The following is a 22,614-nucleotide window of genomic DNA, read 5'->3' as shown; positions in this document are numbered from 1 at the left end:
GGCGTGACCTCAGCTTACTGCAACCTCCGCCTCTCCAGAGCTCAAGCAATTCTCGTGCCTCAGTCTCCTGAGTAGCTGGGACTACAGGTGCCCGCCACCATGCCTGACTAATTTTTGTATTTTCAGTAGACATGGGGTTTCACCATGTTGGCCAGGCTGGTCTCGAACTCCTGACCTCAGGTGATCTGCCTGTGCTGGGATTACAGGCAGGAGCCACCACACCTGGCCGAACACTTTGCTTTTCTAGTGATAATTATATCATCTTTCTCTCTTACAGCACTTCTGGTGGGAAAGGTGCAAAAAGGAATTAACAGTAGAGACGAGTCTCTGATTCCTAAGTCCTTCTCTACCAAGACTTCCAAGTTGGAAACAAGAGGTAGAGAAAGACTTAGGAATCAAAGACTCTTATGAGTATGGTATCTACTTTCAAAACAGTCATTTCATTTTATTCACATTCAGTACGGAAACTTTATTTTTCTCAATTCAAAATTGAGATTGTAATCCAAAGGAAAGCTGAATTGAAAATTTTAACAGATTAATACTAGTGCCCCAAGTGGTGTTTACCATGCCTTCACAACAACCTCATGTTCTAGGGGCGATTAGAAAATGAAGTGTTTACTGACATGGAATGGAGCTAGGGAAATGTAACTTTTTACTTCATACACTCCTAAGCCATTTGAACTTTTTTACATCAATCATGCCATTTGGAATAAAAAATTCCACTTCATACTGAGCTAAGTACAAACTTGTCACCTTGACCTTCAAGGTATTTGACAAATATGGTCTTGGATTCCTTTCCAATTTTAATCCATTACTTTCTTTTGTGAACTGTTGCCTTATACTCTTAGCAAACTATCCCACAGAACTCTCTTATCCAATTTAACTGACATCACACCACTAGGCTATTCTCCAATGTGATGGGAACAACACTTCTGGTTCCCCCTCTGTGAAGTGTGCTTATCAATGGTGACAGTGTGTTTATTCACAAACCAATTTATGCCAGTTGTGCTTATTATTGAAAGTATGTAAATACTATGTAAAGCAATGAAGTATAAATGAGAAGAGAAAAATGACAGCAGCAATTAACACTGAGTACTTACTACCTGCCAGGCACTGTTCTAAATGCTTTACATGAATTAATTCCTATAATATTCACAAGAAACCTAGAAATGGATACTACCATTATGCCTGTTTTACAAAGGCAGAAACTGAGTAACTTGCCTATGGCCTATACAACTAATAAGTGGCAAAGTAATTTGGCTCCAGAGCTCAAGTACTTAACTACTGTACTATATAGCCTCTCTAGTAATTGTTTCTAAAAAACCACATTGAATGCTTTGGAAAGACTAGATAAAAGTGAGCATACAAGGCCGGGCGCGTTGGCTCACACCTGTAATCCCAGCACTTTGGGAGGCCAAGGCGGGCAGATCACCTGAGGTTGGTAGTTCCAGACCAGCCTGACCAACATGGAGAAATCCCGTCTCTACCAAAAATACAAAATTAGCCGAGCATGGTGGCACATGCCTGTAATCCCAGCTACTCGGGAGGCTGAAGCAAGAGAATTGTTTGAACCCGGGAGGTGGAGGTTGTGGTGAGCCGAGATCGTGCCATTCCATTCTAGCCTGGGCAACAAGAGCGAAACTCCATCCCCCAAAAAAGAAAAGTGAGCATACAGATAACACATAAACTTGCTGTTAGGTGTGGGAGACAACAGAAAAGGCTGGAAGGACATTTCATAAACACCTAGAAAGATTCTGCAGTGAGACTGCTTTGCAAGTGACTTTAAGTATTCCTTCCATGTTAAAAATACCATAGATAATGTAGGCCAGGGGCTAGCAAGCTCTTTCTATAAAGGACCAAAAGTAAACATTTTAGATGTTGCAGGCCATGTGGTTTCTGTTGCAACCACAAATACTCAATTCTGCCTTGTAGGGTGAGAGTAGTCATAGACAATACATAAACAAATGAGCAAGGCTGTGTTCTAATAAAGCTTTACTTACAAAAACAGGCAACAGGGTCCTACACTCCAAGAAAAGGCTGAGGCCTTATGTTAAAAGAATGGCAAAAGAATGTTTATGTGTTCGTTAAAATGTTATGCATATAACTATTACCTGTATGATTCCCTGCTTTAACTTGCCTCTTCAGTTAACCAACTAATGGCCCTAAGTCTGCTTTCAGTGACTGAGTGAATAGAATGTTACAGATCCCCTAGAATCTGCATTTAATTAATATTCTTATCATTATACCTGATATAACTTGGTTATAACTTTAAACTACTAATTTTAAAATGCATGCATCAGTACAGATTAGTATGGGTATACTCGTATATAAAGACTGTCATCTCTGTTGCAAAATTGCTGATAATTTGAAAAGAATTATTAAAATTGCTGCTTCCCTGAGGGAGTAAGGGGGGTGGAGGGTGGAGAAAAAAATTTGCTGCTTCCTGGCCAATCTTCAGGGAGTTGACAATACATTTTATGAATATTCTAAAAGTTGTATACTTAAGCAAAACAAATAAGCAAAAATGCTTACTTTAAACTTGAGATCAAGGTTGTGCCTTACTTACCTTTGTATCCTCAGCAGTTACTCAGTAGAAGTACAGGTCTAATCCACTCATTTTACAGTGTTTAGGGAGACTGGCCCAAACTCAGAGTGAGTTATAAGGGCTGGGAGAGGAATTCAGATTTCCTGATTCCTAGTCCAATATTACCAATCTGAAGATACACGAATTTAGGAAGACAGTGGCTTTCTTTTTTTTTTTTTTTTAGGTGCACCCAGTCCTGCAGTTCAAAGCCTGGGAAGACTCACCATCATCTTCCTCCTCCTCATACTGCTAATGAGAATCAGCAGCTGTGTTTCTACAGTGATAATCTGAGTATGCATGTTCGTGATGTTCCAATCACCAAAAAGGCTATTGATTTTAGGATTCCTGAGTACCTACAAAAGCTACTTAAACATCCAGGATAAAAACAGCTCCACCCAAGAATACAAGATAAGAGTTCAAATATTCCCTTGGCTATTTTTTTTTTTAAAGGAAAGGCTGGAAGGACATTTCATAAACACCTAGAAAGATTCTGCAGTGAGACTGCTTTGCAAGTGACTTTAAGTATTCATTCCATGTTAAAAATACCTTAGATAATGTAGGCCAGGGGCTAGCAAGCTCTTTCTGTTAAACATTTAGATGTTTCAGTGCTGCAATCACAGTGGCCAGTTTTGGGGAGAGGGATTAGAAAGTGCCATGGTACTTAATCCAGTTATTCCCCCAACACCTCCAAGAGGTAGCCAAGTTCACACACTAAACAGAGCTACTGCAACAGTTCTAGTGCTAGTCCTTAGATTCTAGTTCCAGTTCCGGTTCTAGTGCTTAGATTCCAGTTGCATCATTCCAACTGTGAGCCTTCGCTGCTTTAACATCTTTGCCAGGAGGTGCAAAGTTCTCTGGGAGAGAGCTACCAATCATTTCGCTTCAATTTCATACTGACAGATTGAAACATTCACGTAAGGGACACCTGTAGTACCAACCTGACTGTGAGGGGAAGCCCAAAAACTCCAGTGAGTCTGTGGACGCTACGCTGGGACACTATCTCCTTAGCCACACCTTGTCTAAGCCAGGACTACCCCAGGATTGCTTCGAGAATGATACCAGGTTAACCAAAGAAATACTTATGTAAGATACAGATAGGGTGGAAACTGGAGGCAGAGGAGTCCGCCACAATTGATGTTGATTTAGGACTGTCGTAGGGAATCCCACGCCAAGGCTGGGCTGGGGATGTGTCTGCCTCCAAAGTATCCTCCTTTCCATCACCCACTGCCAGAATATCCTAGCTCTTCTGCACCTCACCCGCGTAGAATACAGGTGGACTCTAGAAAGGGGACTTTTCTCGAGGTGTATGCTACAGTCTTTCATTAGTGACTCTGTAAGGGCACACAGTGCTTAAGGGCTGGTAAGGTTCTTGTTCACCCACTAGCTCACTATGTCCTGAATCAAAGGACGAGGAAACCAGTCTCAGTCTGCCCTTTACTCTTTGTGACCTCGGACTAGTCACCCGGGTGCTTAGTTCCTTCCTCTCCCTATCTGTAAATTCTGAGATTACGAGGAGGCCGGGATTGAAATCGATGGCCTCTGAGCTCTAAAAGCTTCTGGACCAGCCGGCACACAGAAGCACTGGACAAATGGCCGGTTGCATACAGGGGGAAACTGAGGTACCAAACACCCTGGCCCAAGGTCACTCTGGCTATGCCACTGCAGGGGCCGGGCCGAAGCCCAAGTCTTTAACCCTCCAGTGCCGAGCTCTTTCTCCTTCCGCGGAGCTGAGGAGAGCGGCGAGGAGGGTCCTTGTCCCGCTGGGGAAAGGACGGTACCCATGCACAGGGGTGCGAGAGAGGGGCCAGGAGAAGCCTTACCTTCCCAGGTCGAGTCCAGCCACTAGCGCCTCTCTCTCCGAATCTTAACCCGTCACCCCCTCACGACTCCTCGAACGGCCCCTCCACTTCTAACCGGCTCGACGTGTCCACGACCGCCACCGAGGCCGAGGATTTCCCGCCCCCTCCCGCCCCCTAGCATTACCGACCAATCCCTGCAAGGGGCTGTGAAGCTCCGCCCCGCTGCGGGCTGGAGGGGCCTGACGTCACGCGGCGCGCGTGCCCGCGCGAGCCTCTCATTTGCCTTTGCCCCACCTTCTCCAGAGCCCAGTCTACTTTCGGTCCAGAGACCGTGCGGGAGTTCGCCCTGCCGGAAAGCAGCACGCCGCCGCGGCATTTTACGACGTCGGCGGTGACAGGCCCTGGGACTCTGGGAATACCCAGCTTCCTCCCCGCAGCCCGGTGAAAGCCAACGCAATGTTCGGTGCGGGGGACGAGGACGACACCGATTTCCTCTCGCCCAGCGGCGGGTGAGTGACTGATAAGTATGCGCTGGAGGGCGTGGCTGAGAGATACCGGCGGATTGTTGGAGGGGGGTCGATCTCTTCTCAGGCCTTTTCCCAACTTCCGGGGGGAGACCCTTGCCATATTCCGGTGCTCTACACCCCTCAGAATCTGGGCAGAGCTTGCAACTGTGCTGACTCTGCCGATTTGAGGTTCGGGACCCGGCATCTCTCTTGCCGGGAAGATAACCCTGGGTTTGCCTTTTGCATTCTGGGTCACAATTTCTCCGGTGAAATGGGAATGATTGCTGATGAGACTTCCTGCCTCAGAATTTTTGTAGGAGTCAGCTGGGGCTGATATGAGACTTCTTTTCTCTGTGGAGAAGGCGATGACACTTTAGAACCAGGCCTTGGTGGGTCAGCTCTAGCATTCTTCAAGGCCCAGCTCGGATGTCACGTTTTGGATGCTTTTCCTTCTCCTGCAGCCTCAGGCAGAATGAATTGCTTTCTCTTCCTTAGTCCTACAGCTAGGTGTGTTTGCCTCTATTCTTGTACCCCGAACCTATTAGATTATGACTCCTCACCGGACAGGGACTGCTTATGTTGTTCATTTCTGTCTAGCACCCAGCATGGTACCTAGCACATAGTGCTCAGGAAGTGGCTGTTGAATGAATAATAGCTGCGAAATTGCACTTTGTAAAGTTTAAAGCTTAAAACCAACGTAACAGACTTCTGTCATTCTCCAGTTTCCCCGAGCATTATATTAATATATACCAGCCTGGAATAGAAATCTTTAAAGAGAGGAAGGGTTTTGTCTCTTTTAGTAGTCAGTTTAGCTTTTTCCATTGTGTTGTGCCAGTGGACAGCTTGACTTCCTGCAGACTTGTGAGCTACCAAGCTCTGATCATTGCAGAGCTTTTCTTTGAACATATGCTTAACAAGTTTTGTGCGTGCTGAAGAATGTACTGGAAAAATGACAAATACACCACATATGTCCCTTGTTCTGCTAAATACTAAGAGGTTACAAAAATGCTTAAACTGCTGTGTCTGCCCTTAAGTTGATTCCAGATCTGTTGGGCCATGTGGTTTCTGTTGCAACCACAAATACTCAATTCTGCCTTGTAGGGTGAGAGTAGTCATAGACAATACATAAACAAATGAGTTAGTAGATGAATGACCATAAAATGACACTGGCCTTCTTTTGTCCTTAAATAGGAACTTTTGATTTACACCGAATAGCTGTATATTACCTATCCTTAAGTCTTTTCACTCTGACCCCTCTGTTCCCTTCCTACCCCGTCTTTAGATGGCCTGCATTCACTTAGTTCCACTTTGAGTTCTTTCCGTTTCTCATTTATTTTACAGTTAAGCTGTGCTTTGGTTCCTTTTTTCCCTATTCCACTTTAAGTTCACATTCTTCACTATGTGAAAGTAGTTGGGAGAAGTCTGTAATGTTAGGGCTCCCAATTTTCAAGCAACAATCAGTCCAAGCTGACTGAAAATTATGGGATAGGTAATGACAGTCATGTGCTCTTTTCCAGATTCCGGGCCAGAGATAAATTCTTGGTGGCTCAACTATTCTTTTTTCCTGAGCAGGTTTCTCAAGGATCTGAGACACTTGAATTCTAGGCATGTGACTGTGCTCCTAGACATAGACAACAGCTAATTTATGATAAAAGACATACTAAGGAAAGTTATAGTTTATTTTTGTTCCCCATGGTTATCAGGAAAACCAAATCAAATTTAACACTGAGAATACAGAAAGTTTCACCAAAATTCTCTGATTTAGCTATTCCTTTTTTGGTTTTCTCTAAGGAAGTAGAACATATGACAGTGAATACTGCAGCTGCTTTTCACTTCCTCTTTTATAGCCATATATTACTATAAGTAGACTTGCTTAAGTTCCAAGTCTCTTTTTTTTTTTTTTTTTTTTTTTTTTTGAGACGGAGTCTCGCTCTGTCGCCCAGGCTGGAGTGCAGTGGCGCAATCTCGGCTGACTGCAAGCTCCGCCTCCCGGGTTCATGCCATTCTCCCGCCTCAGCCTCTCCGAGTAGCTGGGACTACAGGCACCCGCCACCACGCCCGGCTAATTTTTTTGTATTTTTAGTAGAGACGGGGTTTCACCGTGGTCTCGATCTCCTGACCTCGTGATCCGCCCGCCTCGGCCTCCCAAAGTGCTGGGATTACAAGCGTGAGCCACCGCGCCCGGCCCCAAGTCTCTTGATTTAAACACATGACTTGTTTGATTTCATTAAGGATATTCAAGCCTAATAGAAGTGGGGGTATCTGATAATCTGCCTTCTGAGTTTCTAGGCCCCTTAGAGTTTACTATTAATCTAGAAGTAGTAATCAGGAGGCTTGCTTTTGTTCGTTAGTTTGTTTTAGCCCATTCCTCACCGCTGTGGGAAGTAATAGTAATGAAGTAATAGTACTTGGCTTCAGCTAATCCAGATAGGAATAAGGCACAGTTTCTGTCCCTAAGAAACTTTCATTTTAGTAGTAGACTAAAATCAATCCAGGAATAATAATCACAGAACATTTTTAAGGGGCCAATTATGTATATGTTTGTTTTAGATTATAAAGGTATGTGTAGGCAGATCTGATTAGCATAGTAATGATAAATCACCAGTCTAAAGATGGTAAAAAGATAAATTAACTGATCATCAGAAAGCATTTTAAGTTCTGTAAAAGATAGGAAAAAGCCTAGATTCTAATATTGATTCTGTCCCCAGTTAGGAATGTGACTTTGGACAGATTATCTTCCATCCTTTTCCCTCCATACCCCAACCTATTCAATAATGAGGTTTAACCTAGATAAACTTTGAGACCTTTCCCAGTTCTATAGTTTTAATGTTAATGCTAATACCAGTTTATGGTTGCAGGTCAACTTGCATGTCAATCAAGCATGCTTCCACCCTTGCAGGGGTATCTGAGTTGAACCACATTTTGAGATAATAGGATGTGTTCACAAGTATATAAGTACATACTCTGTGCTTATTTAATGCCATACACTGTTCTAAGAAATACATAGACATTATTGTATTTATTCCTCCCTTGTACTCTATGGAATAATTTTACCTACTATGCCCATTTTACAAATGAGAAATGTATATATATATAAAATTGTATTTACTCCTCTCTATGAGATACTATTAACTATTATGTCCATTTTACAAATGGGAAAGGCTCAGAGAGGTAAGTTGCCCAAGATCATGCAGCTAGAAAGTAATGGAGCCTGGATCTGAAATCAGGTAGGCAGGTTCCACCAGACCTGCCTGTGTGCTATTGTTGTTATTATTGAAATGGATGTTTGATGTCAGTTTAAAAAACTATTAATACTTTAACAACAAAAAGAATCTCTGTTTATGAAAATACATTGATACAGTATAAATGCGTGTGTTTTTGTTTTTGATGAGAAAGAAAAGTAATATAAAACTGAGGTGAGGTGAGGTCCTTGGCGACTAAATGCATTGTCTAACATTTTTTTTAATATAGCTAATTCTGTCATGACTTTTCCTATGAATTATAAACATAGACTCAAGTCCAGAGTTAGCAAGCTCATTCTTGCTAACATAGGGAGATTTTGTACATTTGAGAGTTCCTTAGTAGTGGAAAAATCTAATAATTTATTTATTTTTGTTTATTTATTTATTTTTTTGAGACAGGGTTTTGCTCTGTTGCCCAGGCTGGAGTGCACTGGTGCAGTCATGGCTCACTGCAGCTTCGAACTCCTGGGCTCAAGCAATCCACTTGCCTCAGTCTCCCAAGTTGCTGGGACTACAGGCGCATGCCACCACGCCTGGCTAATTTTTAATTTTTTGTACAGATGGGTTCTTGCTATATTGCTCAGGCTAGTCTTGAACTCCTGGCCTCAAGCAGTCCTCCTGTCTCAGCCTCTGAGAGTGAGCCACCATGCTCTGCTAAAAATTTACAAGTAACTTATCTCCCAAGTTGATGTAGAGTCCATTAAAGGTATTAATAGAAAATGGGGCCGTGCGTGGTGGTTCATGCTTATAATCCCAGCACTTTGGGAGGCCAAGGCAGGCGGATCATGAGGTCAGGAGTTCGAGACCAGCCTGGCCAACACAATGAAACCCTGTCTCTACAAAACTACAAAAATTAACTGGGTGTGGTGGCAGGTGCCTATAATCCCAGCTACTCAGGAGGCTGAGGCAGGAGAATCGCTTGAATCTGGGAGGCAGAGGTTGCAGTGAGCCAAGGTCGTGCCACTGCACTCCAGCCTGGGCGACAAAGCTAGACTCCATCTCATTAAAAAAAAAAAAAAAGACTGGGCGTAGTGGCTCACACCTGTAATCCCAGCACTTTGGGAGGCTGAGGCAGGCGGATCACCTGAGGTCAAGAGTTCAAGACCAGCCTGGCCAACGTGGTGAAATCCCATCTCTACTAAAAATACAAAAATTAGCCAGGCATGGTGGCGGGCACCTGTAATCTCGGGTGCTCAGGAGGCTGAGACAGGAGAATCGCTTGAACCCTGGAGGTGGAGGTTGCAGTAAGCCGAGATCCTGCCATTGCACTCCAGCCTGGACGCCAAGAGCAAAATTCTGTCAAAAAAAAAAAAAAAGAAAGAAAATGGAATTAATCTGAAAACTAATTAGGTTGACCTGGCTTTTGGATTGACTTTAGTCTTCAGTTGGCTGGTCTTTAGAACATCTATGGAAACACAGTTCACTTATGACACTCTTGTCTTTCCTTTTAAAAAAGGCTATACCTGCAAAATTAAAACAGCAAGCCCAATACCCATGGCTTACTGAAGTTAACAAGGACATTCATTTCTTATCAGTAATCTGTGCATAAGCTGTGTTATCTTAACTAGGTGCTAAGCTTTGTACATTTTTTACTGTGTTAAAGACAGTGAAACCCAACTCTTCCAGAATCTTATTCCTTTAGGCAATTTGCCCGAAATTTCCTGCCTGAAAGGACACATCTTGCTCTATTCTAAATTCCGTAAGCATTTGTTGATGTCTTTTTAGGCCAGCGCTGCTCTCACTCAAGCATTGCATTTACAATCTCATTTAAACCTCTTAGTCCTTTACAGTAGGCATTTCTGGCCTATTTACAGGAAACTTAAACTTACACTAGACTACTTTGTGAAAAGAAGGTAATAGTTTCAAGTCATATCAAATTTATTTTGTAAAATGCTAGTGCATATTTCTCTATACATAAAACTTGTTTTAAAAAAACCTGAAAAGCCAAAATAACTTGTCGGGAAGTTTCAATGTTTACTTCACCTAAACTAAGGATGCCTTTAGAGAAGAGGCACTCAGAGCCAGACTAGACTTTGAATTCATTTATTGAGCCTGTTACATACCAGACCCTGGGCATACCTCTTTTTTTTTTTTTTTTTTTTTTTTGGTTTGCTTTATTGTGCCACGCAGATTTTTTTTTTTTTTTTCCAAAATAAAGGTTGTGGCCAACCCTGTGTTGAGCGAGTCTATTGGCATCATTTTGCCAACAGCAAAATTGCTCCCTTCGTGTCTCCGTGTCACATTTTGGTAATTCTCTTAATATTCAAAAATGTTCTCTTGGTCAGTTGCAGTGGCTCACACCTATAATCCCAGCATTTTGGGAGGCTGAGGCGGGTGGATCACTTGAGGCCAGGAGTTTGCGACCAGCCTGGCCAACATAGCAAAACCCTGTTTCTACTAAAAAATACAGAAATTAGCAGGGCATGGTGGTGCACACCTGTAATCCTAGCAATTTGGGAGGCTGAGGCATGAGAATCGCTTGAACCCAGGAGGCTTGAACCCAGTGAGCTGAGATTGTGCCACTGTACTCCAGCCTGGGCAACAGAGTGAGACTGCATCTCAAAAAAAAAAAAAAAAAAAAATATATATATATATATACACACACACACACACACACATATATATTCACACACACATATATATATACACACACATATATCCTCTGAATATTTCAAACTTTTTCAGTGGTATTATATCTGTTATGGTGTGATCTTTGGTGTTATTGTAATTGTTGTTGCCACAAACCATGCCCATATAAAAATAGTGAAATTAATTGATAAATGTTGTGTATGTTCTGACTGCTCCACTGACTGGCAGTTCTCTATTTTTTTTTTAATCTCTTCTTGAGCCTACCTATACTCCATGACTCAGCAATATTGGCATTAGGCCAATTAATAACCCTACAATGACCTCAAGTGTTTAAGTGAAAGGAAGAGTTGCACATCTCTTGCTTTAAAAAAGGTAGAAATGATTAAGCTTTGGGAAGGCGTGTAAAACAAAGATAGGCCAAAAGCTAGGCCTCTTGTGCCAGTTAGCTATTTTGAATGCAAAGGAAACATTCTTAAAGGAAATTAAAAGTGCTACTCCAGTGAACACACAAATGATGAGAAAGCAAAACAGCCTTATTGCTGACATGGAGAAAGTTTAAGGGAATCTGATAGAACATCAAACCAGTCACAAATTTCCTTAAACCAAAGCCTAATTCAGAGCAAGGCCCTAACTCTTTTCAATTCTGTGAAGGCTGAGAGAGGTGAGGATGCTGCAGAAGAAAAGTTGGAAGTGAGCAGAGGTTGGTTCATGAGGTTGAGGGAAAGAAACCATCTTCATAGCATGAAAGTGCCAGATGAAGCAGCAAGTGATTGCAAGCTGCAGCAAGTTATCTAGAAGTTCTAGCAAAGAGAACTGGTGATGGTGGCTACACCAAACAACAGATTTTCAATGTAGACAAAACAGCTTTCTATTGGAAGAAGATCTAGGACTTTCATGGCTAGAGAGGAGAAGTCAGTGCTTGGCTTCAAAACTTCAAAGGACAGGCTTACTCTTATTAGGGGGTAATGCAGCTGGTGACTTTAATTTGAAGCCATTGCTCATTTACCATTCCAGAAATCCTAGGGCCCTTAGGCATTATGCTAAATTTACTCTGCCTGTGCTCTGTAAATGGAACAAAGCCTGGATGACAGCACATCTGTTTATAGCATAGTTTACTGAATATTTTAAATGCACTGTTGAGACCCACTGTTCAGGAAAAAAAGCCTTCTTTCAAATTATTACTGCCCATTGACAGTGTACTTGGTCACTCACAAACCCTGATGGAGAGGTATAAGATTAATGTTGTTTTCATGCCTGCTAACACAACATCCATTCTGCACCTCAGATCAGGTCTTACCATTTAAGAAATACGTTTCATGGCTGAGCAGTGGCTCACACCTGTAATCCCAGAACTTTTGGAGGACAAGGTGGGTGGATCACTTGAGCCCAGGAGTTCAGAGCAGCCTGGGCAACATGGTGAAACCCTGTCTCTACAAAAAATACAAAAATTAGCCAGGTTTCTTGGTGCATGCCTGTAGTCCCAGCTACTTGGGAGGCTGAGGTGGGAGAATCCCTAGAGTGTGGTGGTGCATGCCTGTAGTCTCAGCTATTTGGGAGGCTGAGGTGGGAGGATTGGTTGAGCCCTGGAGGCAAAAGCTGCAGTGAGCCATGAACGCCCCACTGCACTCTAGCCTGGTGATAGATTGAGACCCTGTCTCTAAAAAAAAATTGTTTTAAAGAGTTAACACAGCAAGCCTGAGACTATTATTCCTAAAAAGCCCTGCTTACAAGGTTGGCTCTTGGCTAATATCTTAGTCTGTTTTCTGTTGCTTATAACAAAATACCTAAAGTGCGATAAAGAAAAGGAATTTATTTTTTACAGTTATGGAGGCTGAGAAGTTCAAGGTCGGAAGGGCTGTATGTGGTGAAGATCTTCTTGTTGGTAGGAACTCTCTGCAGGGTCCTGAGATGGCATGGGGCATCACATGGCAAGCATACTGGATATACTAGCTCAGATCTTTCTTCCTCTTCTTATAATGCCACCAGTCTCATTCCCATGACATTTATGATAATCTAGTAATCCTTTTTTTCTGGTTCGGGAGAGACAGGGTCTTGCTCTGTCACCTAGGCTGTAATGCAGTGGCATGATCAGAGCTCACTGTAGTCCCAAACTCCTGGGCTCAGTTGAGCATCCTGCCTCAGCCTCTCAAGTAGCTAGGACTCCAGGCATTTACCACCAAGACTGGATAATTTTTTTGTTTGTTTGTTTGTTTGTTTGTTTTTTGGAGACAGAGTTTCACTCTTGTTGCCTAGGCTGGAGTGCAGTGGCGCGATCTTGGCTCACTGCAACCTCTGCCTCCTAGGTTCGAGCGATTCTCCTGCCTCAGCCTCCTGAGTAGCTGGGACTACAGGTGCGTGCCACCACGCCCGGCTAATTTTTGTACTTTTAGTAGAGATGGGGTTTCACCATGTTGGTCAGGCTGGTCTCGAACTCCTGACCTCAAGTGATCCTCCCGTCTCAGCCTCCCAAAGTGCTGGGATTACAGGCATGAGCCACTGTGCCCAGCCGACCTGTGCACTTTTTACTTTTGCTGATTTTGCTGATATTCTTTTGTAATAGATCTTAGCCATGAGTACCACTATATGCTGAGACCATTGAGTCCTTCTCTAGAATCCTTGAACCTGGCAGTGGTCTTGGAGCACAAAAGGAAGAACAGGTTTTGCTGGGGCAGTGGGCATTGCAGGATATGAGTTCTGGTTTGGACATGTTACATATGTATTGCCTGTGGGATATCTATGTTTTCTGGCACTCAAGAGCAAGTTCTGGGCTGGGAATACAGATTTGAGCATCATCAGCATTTGGATAGCATTTGATACCAAGGAATAAGTAGAGAGACAGTATGAAACCCTACCAAGGGAAAGTATGAATCCCTGGAGACATGGACATTTAAAGATTGGGCAAATGAAGAAGAAGAGCTTAAGGAGTTAAAGAGAAGCCAGAGAAATGGGGCAAAACAAGCCAGGGATTGCATTAGTATTTATTGATATCTTATTTGGACCTGTTCCTTCCACAACCCCTGCAGAAGAGAGAGAATTCCCCAAGAGAAGAATTTGAAGAAGAACAAATTAATTCACAGTATACAAAGGTGGTATGAGGTCAAATAAGATAAGGACTGGTAAACTGGGGTTAGTAACAAAGAAGTTGTTGGTGATTGGACGGGTCTGGTGGCTAATACCTGTAATCCCAACACTTTGGGAGGCCGAGGTGGGTGGATCACTTGAGGTCAGGAATTCGAGACCAGCCTGGCCAACATAGTGAAACCCTGTCTCTACTAAAAATACAAAAATTAGCCGGGTGTGGTGGCACGTGCCTGTAGTCCCAGCTACTTGGGAGGCTGAGGCAGGAGAATCACTTGAACCTGGGAAGCAGAGGTTGCAGTGAGCCGGGATCACACCACTGCACTCCAGCCTGGGCAACAGAGTGAAACTCCATCTAAACAAAAACAAAAACAAAACAAACAAAAAAATTGTTAGTGATTTTAGCAAGATCAGTTTCAGTGGAGTGGTGGGGGATAAGATTTCTTGCAAGGGATGATGAAAGAATGGTTCTGTTAGATGAAAGGATGGCAGGGACCATGTTTGATGGGTAAGTTTGTATCATAGCTTCATTTCAATTGAATAAACTAGTAAAATGCAGGAGGGGGAGTAATCAGTAAGGGTGACTAGAAACTGTGATTTGCTAAAAGCAAGAATTTACAGTTTGAAGATACCATAGAGAGCATCTGAACTAATCACTTCAATTTATAGGTGGAAAAACTGAGGTCCAGAAAAAAGAAATGCCTCGACCAAGGTCCTGGGGATAAACAGAGTCAACTGATGATGTTCAAATCACATACACAATCTTGATTTCAAAGACACTTTGCTGTGTCCAATATTTTTATTTTTATTTTTTAATTTTTAATCAGCTTTCCTAGCTTGAAGTGCTTCTAGTATTGAATGGTGGGATGTAGTCAAGGAGGTATTTGTTCAAGGTTGGAGATGAGCAGCTTTTATAATAATTCCAGGTTTGGGATATATCAGTAAAATTTCATTTTTCATTTTCTACTAACAGTGCCAGATTGGCCTCACTTTTTGGACTGGATCAGGCAGCTGCTGGCCACGGAAATGAATTTTTCCAGTACACAGCCCCAAAACAGCCTAAAAAAGGCCAGGGAACGGCAGCAACAGGTAAGTTAAGAGTGTATTAGCCGGGCAAGGTGGCTCATGCCTCTAATCCCAGCACTTTGGGAGGCCGAGGCCGGTGGATCACCTGAGGTCAGGAGTTTGAGACCAGCCTGCCCAACATGGCAAAACCCCATCTCTACAAAAAATACAAAAATTAGCCAGGTGTGGTGGCGTGTGCCTGTAATCCCAGCTACGAGCGGGGCTGAGGCCGGAGGATCTCTTGAACCCGGGAGGCAGAGGTTGCAGTGAGCCACTGTATTCCAGCCTGGGCAACAGAGCGAGACTCCGTCTCAAAAAAAAACAAAACCGAAACAAAATAAAAACGAGTGTATTAGGGTTCTCTAGAGGGACAGAGCTAATAGGATATATGTATGTATGAAAGGGAGTTTATTGAGGAGAATTGACTCACATGATCACAAGGTAAAGCCCCATGATAGGCTGTCTGCAAGTTGAAGAACAAGGAAGCCAGTAGTGGATCAGTCCGAGTCTCAAAACCTCAAAAGTAGGGAAGCTGACAGTGCAGCCTTCAGTCTGTGGCTGCAGGCCTGAGAGCCTCTGGCCAACCACTAGTGAAGTCCAAGAGTCCAAAAGCCAAAGAACTTGGAGTCTGATGTTCGAGGGCAGAAAGCATCCAGCACAGGAGGAAGATGAAAGTCGGAAGACTCAGCAAGTCAGCCCCCTCCACCTTCTTCTGCCTGCCTTATACTAGCCATGCTGGCAGTTGATTAGATGGTGCAGGGGGTGGAGCCAAGATGGCCGAATAGGAACAGCTCCCGTCTACAGCTCCCAGCGTGCGTGACGCAGAAGACGGGTGATTTCTGCATTTCCATCTGAGGTACTGGGTTCATCTCACTGGGGAATGCCAAACAGTGGGTGCAGGACAGTCAGTGCAGCACACTGTGTGCAAGCCGAAGCAGGGCAAGGCATTGCCTCACTCGGGAAGTGCAAGGGGTCAGGGAGTTCCCTTTCCTAGTCAAAGAAAGGGGTGACAGACGGCACCTGGAAAATCAGGTCACTCCCACCCTAATACTGCGCTTTTCCAGCGGACTTGGAAAACGGCACACCAGGAGATTGTGTCCCGCACCTGGCTTGGAGGGTCCTGCGTCCACAGAGTCTTGCTGATTGCTAGCACAGCAGTCTGAGATCTAACTGCAAGGTGGCAGCGAGGCTGGGGGAGGGGCGCCTGCCATTGCCCAGGCTTGCTTAAGTAAACAAAGCAGCCAGGAAGCTGGAACTGGGTGGAGCCCACCACAGCTCAAGGAGGCCTGCCTGCGTCTGTAGGCTGCACCTCTGGGGGCAGGGCACAGACAAACAAAAAGTCAGCAGTAACCTCTGCAGACTTAAATGTCCCTGTCTGACAGCTTTGAAGAGAGTAGTGGTTCTCCCAGCACGCAGCTGGAGATCTGAGAACAGGCAGACTGCCTCCTAAAGTGGGACCCTGACCCCTGAGCAGCCTAACGGGGAGGCATCCCCCAGTAGGGACAGACTGACACCTCACTCGGCTGGGTACTCCTCTGAGACAAAACCTCCAGAGGAATGATCAGACAGCTGAATTTGCGGTTCACGAAAATCCGCTGTTCTGCAGCCTCCGCTGCTGACACCCAGGCATACAGGGTCTGAAGTGGACCTCTAGCAAACTCCAACAGACCTGCAGCTGAGGGTCCTGTCTGTTAGAAGGAAAACTAACAAACAGAAAGGACACCCACACCAAAAACCCATCTGTACATCACCATCATCAAAGACCAAAAGTAGAAAAAACTACAAAGATGGGGAGAAAACAGAGCAGAAAAACGGGAAACTCTAAAAAGCAGAGCGCCTCTCCTCCTCCAAAGGAACGCAGTTTCTCACCAGCAACGGAACAAAGCTGGATGGAGAATGACTTTGACGAGTTGAGAGAAGAAGGCTTCAGACGATCAAACTACTCCGAGCTACAGGAGGAAATTCAAACCAATGGCAAAGAAGTTAAAAAGTTTGAAAAAAAATTAGATTAGATGGTGCCCAACAAGATTGAGGGTGGGTCTGCCTCTCCCAGTCCACTGACTCAGATGTTAATCTCCTTTGGCAACACCCTTACAGACACACCCAGGAACAATACTTTGTATACTTCAATCCCATCAAGTTGACACTCAATATTAGCCATCACTTTGGGAGGCTGAGGCAAGCGAATCACAAGGTCAAGAGATCGAGACCATTCTGGCCAACATGGTGAAACCCTGTCTCTACTAAAAGCACAAAAATAAGCTGGGCGTGGTGGCGCTTACCTGTAGTCCCAGCTACTCGGGAGGCTGAGGCAGAATTGCTTGAAGCCGGGAGGTGGAGGTTGCAGTGAGCCAAGATCACGCCACTGCACTCCAGCCTGGCAACAGAGCAAGACTCTGTCTCAAAAAAAAAAAAAAAAAAAAATTAGCCATCACAACTGGCACTAGGATTGTGCCTTAACAGGTTAGATGGAAGGGTTAGCAGCAGCCTTCCAAAAGTGACATGCCAGGTTGTGTATTCTTGACCAGTCTGGCTAAGCTCACCCTCAGTGGTGAGTGCTTCTCTAAGACCTGGGATCCTGATTCCTAGCAGCTAGATAGTGTGTGCTTTGTTGGGAACTAATGGAGAGGTTCGAAAGCAAGGCCTTCTGCCCCATATGGACACTGCTCCCCCAAACTCTGCCCAAGGCACTCTAACTAGGCACTGTCCAGTGTTTTGGAGAGAAGGAAGACCTACTTTTCACCTTTTATCTGGACAGGTTAGCTGTAGGCTCCATCCTGAGGCTCCACCCCTCTAGGGCCCCACTATAAGTCACCTCATTAGCATTGTCAAAAGATACAGTTATAACACATGTAGTTGTAAGAGCTCAATTGGCTTTTATTTGACATTCTAGAATTGGGCAACACTTCATTCTATAAAATGGAATGTTGTGATGAGCTGAGCAGAGGAGTTGGCTTTATAGGCAGAAAAGTGCTGAAGAAAGCAGAAACAGAACAAAAAACAATTGGTCATTTCAAAGTTACTTTTGTTGTGTACGTTAAAGCAAAGGAGACCTCCTTCCTTATCATGCTGGCTAAAATTGGATTATACAAAAGATGTTCCTACCACTCTTATCAGTCAGGAAATTACAAGGGATTTGGGAGCACTGTGTCAGGAACCGAGGACAAAGACCAAACATATTTCATATTATACCACAGCCTATAGGCCCTTTACAGAAAATGTTTGCCGACACCTGCTTTAAATATTACCTATTACTTTAGGCAGTTTTGCTGTAGGTGCTTCTCTTATTCTCCAAGTCATAACCTGGCCAGATTTCTAGTAGGCTATTCTTTTATATTTCCTGTGGCACATCTCTTCATCAGCAGTGTGCTTCAGAGTTAAAGTGGTTGAGTTAATGAGAGAAAAAGAAACAACCTTAGTCCCCACCCAATGAAAACACTTGATTTTTTATTTTTATTTTTTATTGTACTTAATTTTAGAAACAGAATCTTGCTTTGCTGCCCAGGCTGGAATGTAGCGGCTATTCACAGGTGCTATCACAGTGCACTACGGCCTCGAACTCCTGGCCACTGCACCTGGCTAACTTGATTATTTAAATCAGAAGACAGCAACTATGAGTTTGTTATGCTTTTAGCGGGGAGCTATAGAAGCAAGATTGCCTATACAGTTTTCTTTAGGCATTTACAAATAAATAAAGTAGCAATACAGAAGACCCTCTCTGTTCAAAGGAATTTTTTTTTTTTTTTTTTTTTTTTGAGATGGAGTCTCGCTGTGTCACCCAGGCTGGAGTGCAGTGGCATGATCTCAGCTCGTTGCAACCTCTGCCTCCTGTGTTTCAAGCAATTCTCGTGCCTCAGCCTCCCAAGTACCTGGGACTCCAGGTGCACACCACCATGCCTGGCTAATTTTTGTATTTTTAGTAGAGATGAGGTTTCACCATGTTGGCCAGACTGGTCTCGAACTCCTGACCACAAGTGATATGCCCACCTCTGCTTCCCAAAGTGCTGGGATTACTTGTGTGAGCCACCTCGTCCAGCCTGAGGAACAGTTGCACAGGATGTAACCAAACCTTAAATTTTTTATACTCCTTTACCCCATAATTCCATTTTAAGGAATTTATTATAAGGAGGTAACTGGAAGTACACACAAAAATGTTTCATTTTAATTTATGTGTTTCTGTATTTTCTAAGTTTCCTACAATGCACTTGTACTCTATAATCAGAAAAAAAAGTGTTAATACAGAAAAAATCAGACGAGTTCTTTTGAAATATAAGTTCTTGCATGTCATGTCCGCATCAGTATTGTCTCATTACTCTTCCATCACATTCATGTAGTGAGCATAAATGTGATTTACTCTTAACATGGTATTTGAAAATGTTAGTGTTACTCTGTAGTCCCTTTTTTTTTTTTGGAGACAAAGTCTCATTCCATCACCCAGGCTCGAGTGCAGTGGCGCGATCTCGGCTCACTGCAACCTCTGCCTCCCAGGCTCAAGCAATTCTTCCTCTTCAGCCTCATGAGTAGCTGGGACTATAGGTGCGCACCACCACCCCCAGCTAATTTTTGTATTTTTAGTAGAGATAAGGTTTCACCATATTGGCCAGGCTGGTCTCGAACTCCTCGTGATCCACCTGCCTTGGCCTGCCAAAGCGCTGGGATTACAGGCACAAGCCACTGCACCCAGCCTACTCTGTAGTACTTTGTGAAGTTAATTAATGGGTGTGATTTAAATATCTTACAGAATTTCCCACCCTAGAAGTCAGGGAAGGGGAAATAACTGTATTTTCATATATTATAGCTGTCAAAATACTGGAAGGAGAAAATAAAATAGATGGACTATGACCTCACTTTTTAGACAGTACTCCTTGTCTAGCCAAAGACTTATTTGGGGTGTGTGGTTTGGGAGTTGAAGTCATGGGTTTCAGACCTAGGCACTATAATGGTATAATTGTGTGAGGCACTTGGGTGATTAGAATCTCAGTTTCTTCACCCCCAAACTAGATCATAGGACTGCTTTGTGGATCAAATAAGGATAATCATAAAAGCATTACAACACTAACTGTAAAGTATAAAGATCAATTTTGAAGCTAGTTCAGTGGTTAAAAATTAGTTTAAGGCCAGGTACGGTAGCTCACGCCTATAATTTCAGCACTTTGGGAGGCTGAGGCAGGTGGATCACGAGGTCAGGAGTTCAAGACCAGCCTGACCAACATGGTGAAACCCCATCTCTACTGAAAATATAAAAATTAGCCGGCCGTGGTGGCGCGCATCTGGAATCCCAGCTACTCAGGAGGCTGAGGCAGGAGAATTGCTCGAACCCGGGAGGTGGAGGTTGCAGTGAACCGAGATCGTGCCACTGCACTCCAGCCTGGGCGACAGAGTGAAACTCCGTCTCAAAAAAAAAAAAAAAAATTAGTTTAAAGCAAGAAGTGAATGACAACTTTGTTTTCTTGTTCATCTTCAGGAAATCAGGCAACACCAAAAACAGCACCAGCCACCATGAGCACTCCCACAATACTGGTCGCAACAGCAGTCCATGCATATCGATAGTAAGTTGCTGAGAAGGAACGCCCTCTGAAGTTTGGTGGAAGGGCGTGCAGTTGAGCTTCTACTTTTTCTCGAAAAACCTCTGTTTCTTGCAAAACGGTTATTTAGCCCTTCCACGGACAAAATATCAGTAGAACTTTTAACATCTGAATTGGAGATTTCTGTGGTAAAACTTGAAAAGCCATTATCTTGTCTACTCTCTTTAGGGAGTGCTTATACCCTCAACAGCTGTCAAATGCTCAAAGAGAGCCTCTCCGCTGAGATAGCATGAATGATAGATATTTATATTTAAAGAGTAAGGAAGTAGTATATGAACTTTAAATTATAAACTGCTGGGCCGGGTGCGGTGGCGCGTGCCTGTAATCCCAGCACTTTGGGAGGCTGAGGCAGAAGAATCGCTTAAACCTGGGAGGTAGAGGTTGCAGTGAGCCGAGATCGTGCCACTGCACTCCAGCCTGGCGACAGAGCGAGACTCCGTCTCAAAAAAAAATAAATAAATAAATTTAAACTGCTCACCTCTGTCCCTGTCTAGAGGCTGAATGACTATTGTTCCCACTTCTCTATGACAGAAAACAAAGCTGGTTCTGCAGAATTTAGGGAAGTATTAATACTTGTTGTTTCTCTTCCTTCTATAGCACAAATGGTCAATATGTAAAGCAGGGCAAATTTGGTGCTGCAGTTTTGGGGAACCACACAGCCAGAGAGGTGAGAGTGCTCCCACATCTCATGTATATTCAGATGTCCCAAATAATACCAATGAGCTGGCTTTTATCTGGCTTGTCCAATGTTTTATCAGAAGATAAGGATGATTGTTTGTATTGAATGTTAATTTATAATATCAAGTATATAGTAAATGATCACATTTTGCTTACTATTGTGCATTAAAACAAATCCAACCATTCAAAATTGTTAAATTTGACCTTTGTGATACAGTCCTAGCTTAAGAATTTGGGCATTTTTTGTGTTTGTTGTTTAATTGTGGGGTGCGTGTGTACACATACACAAACACACACATATATATACACATACATATGTATACATAAGATAAAATTTGCCGTTTAACCATTTTTAAGTGCATAATCCAGTGCCATTAATTGCATTCACAGTATTGATTGAGCAACCATCACTACTATCCATTTCCCAAACAGAAAGTGTAACCATTAAGCAATAACTCTACTTCTTCCTTTTTCCCAGCTGCCCATAAGGTCAAATCTACTTCTTGTTTTTATGAATTTGCCCTTTCTAGGTACCTAATATAGGTGGAATCATAAAAGTATTTGTCTTTGGTGACTGATGTATTTCATTTTGTATAATGTCCTGAAGGTTCACCCAGGTTTTAGCATGCATCAGTACTTCATTCCTTTTCATGGCTGAAAAATATTTCATTGTAGGTGTATACCACATTTTGTTCATTCGTTCATCAGTTGATGGACACTGGGTTGTTTATACCTTTTGTCTATTGGGAATAGACAAAAAAAGTATGTATCGTGAAGATTGACATAAAAGTATATGGTCAAGTTCCTATTTTGGCTGTATACTAAGAGTGGAAATTGCTGACTCGTATGGTAATTTTATGTACCACTTTTTGAGAAACTGCCAGACTGTTTTCCATAGCAGCCACACCATTTTACATTCCCACAAGCAATGTATGAGGGTTTCAGTTTCTTCACATCCTTGCCAGCATTTCGTTATTATTATTATTTTTAAATTCTTGCCATTCTAGTAGGTGTGGAATGGTGCTTTATTGTGGTTTTAATGTGCATTTTACCCAATGTCTAATGTTGAGTATCTTTTCATTTGCTTATTGACCATTCATGTATTTTCTGTGGAGAGATGTCTATTCAAGCCCTTTGTCCATTTTAAAAATTGGATTTCGTCTTTTTGCAGATATTTTATAGATTATCTTTTCACTTTCTTGATAATGTCCTTTGATGTACAAAAGTTTTTAATTTTGGTGGCATCCTTATTATCAGTTTTTTTTATTTTGTTAGTTGTACTTTTGGTGTTTTATCTGAGAATCCATTACCAAAACCAAGGTCATGAAGATTTACCTCTATGTTTTCTTCTAAGAGTTTTATGATTTTATCCCCCATGTTGTTTTATATACAAGTTTGGCCTATGGTAAAAAATTACTTGACATGTGAAGAGGTGGGAAAATGTAACTGATAGTCAAGGGAACAAATAAACGAGGAGCAGACTCTCAA

The 22,614-nt window shown here is 43.0% G+C and overlaps 2 protein-coding genes across 8 annotated transcripts in view; one reads left to right on the top strand and one right to left on the bottom strand.

Annotated features, from left to right (window-relative positions):
* SLC31A1 (solute carrier family 31 member 1) overlaps positions 1-4,539 on the bottom strand; it is a 41,896-nt gene extending 37,357 nt beyond the window's left edge. The window contains exon 1 of one of the 3 annotated variants that reach the window (XM_032164913.2): positions 4,405-4,539. The gene's annotated coding sequence lies outside the window, so the exon portion shown is untranslated. Of the gene's footprint in view, positions 1-2,566; positions 2,697-3,130; positions 3,322-4,404 lie in introns of those variants that run through there. The other 2 variants (XM_058445338.1, XM_058445339.1) reach the window with 2 other exon arrangements.
* Positions 4,540-4,721: 182 nt separating this feature from the next.
* The window catches only part of FKBP15 (FKBP prolyl isomerase family member 15), a 60,676-nt gene continuing 42,783 nt past the window's right edge, over positions 4,722-22,614 (top strand). For 3 of the 5 annotated variants that reach the window (XM_058445067.1, XM_058445068.1, XM_058445066.1), the window contains exons 1-4: positions 4,777-4,892; positions 14,772-14,887; positions 20,328-20,412; positions 21,046-21,115. In XM_058445067.1, coding sequence (XP_058301050.1) covers positions 4,840-4,892; positions 14,772-14,887; positions 20,328-20,412; positions 21,046-21,115 — 324 coding nt within the window. In that variant the 5' untranslated portion in view covers positions 4,777-4,839. Of the gene's footprint in view, positions 4,893-14,771; positions 14,888-20,327; positions 20,413-21,045; positions 21,116-22,614 lie in introns of all 5 variants that reach the window. The other 2 variants (XM_032164903.2, XM_058445069.1) reach the window with 2 other exon arrangements.

Source organism: Hylobates moloch, unplaced genomic scaffold, assembly GCF_009828535.3.
Source record: "Hylobates moloch isolate HMO894 unplaced genomic scaffold, HMol_V3 SCAFFOLD_10, whole genome shotgun sequence".
In the NCBI taxonomy this organism is placed as follows: domain Eukaryota; kingdom Metazoa; phylum Chordata; class Mammalia; order Primates; family Hylobatidae; genus Hylobates; species Hylobates moloch.
The sequence above is the reverse complement of the archived record's forward strand: the minus strand, read 5'-3'. Positions and strand labels throughout refer to the sequence as shown.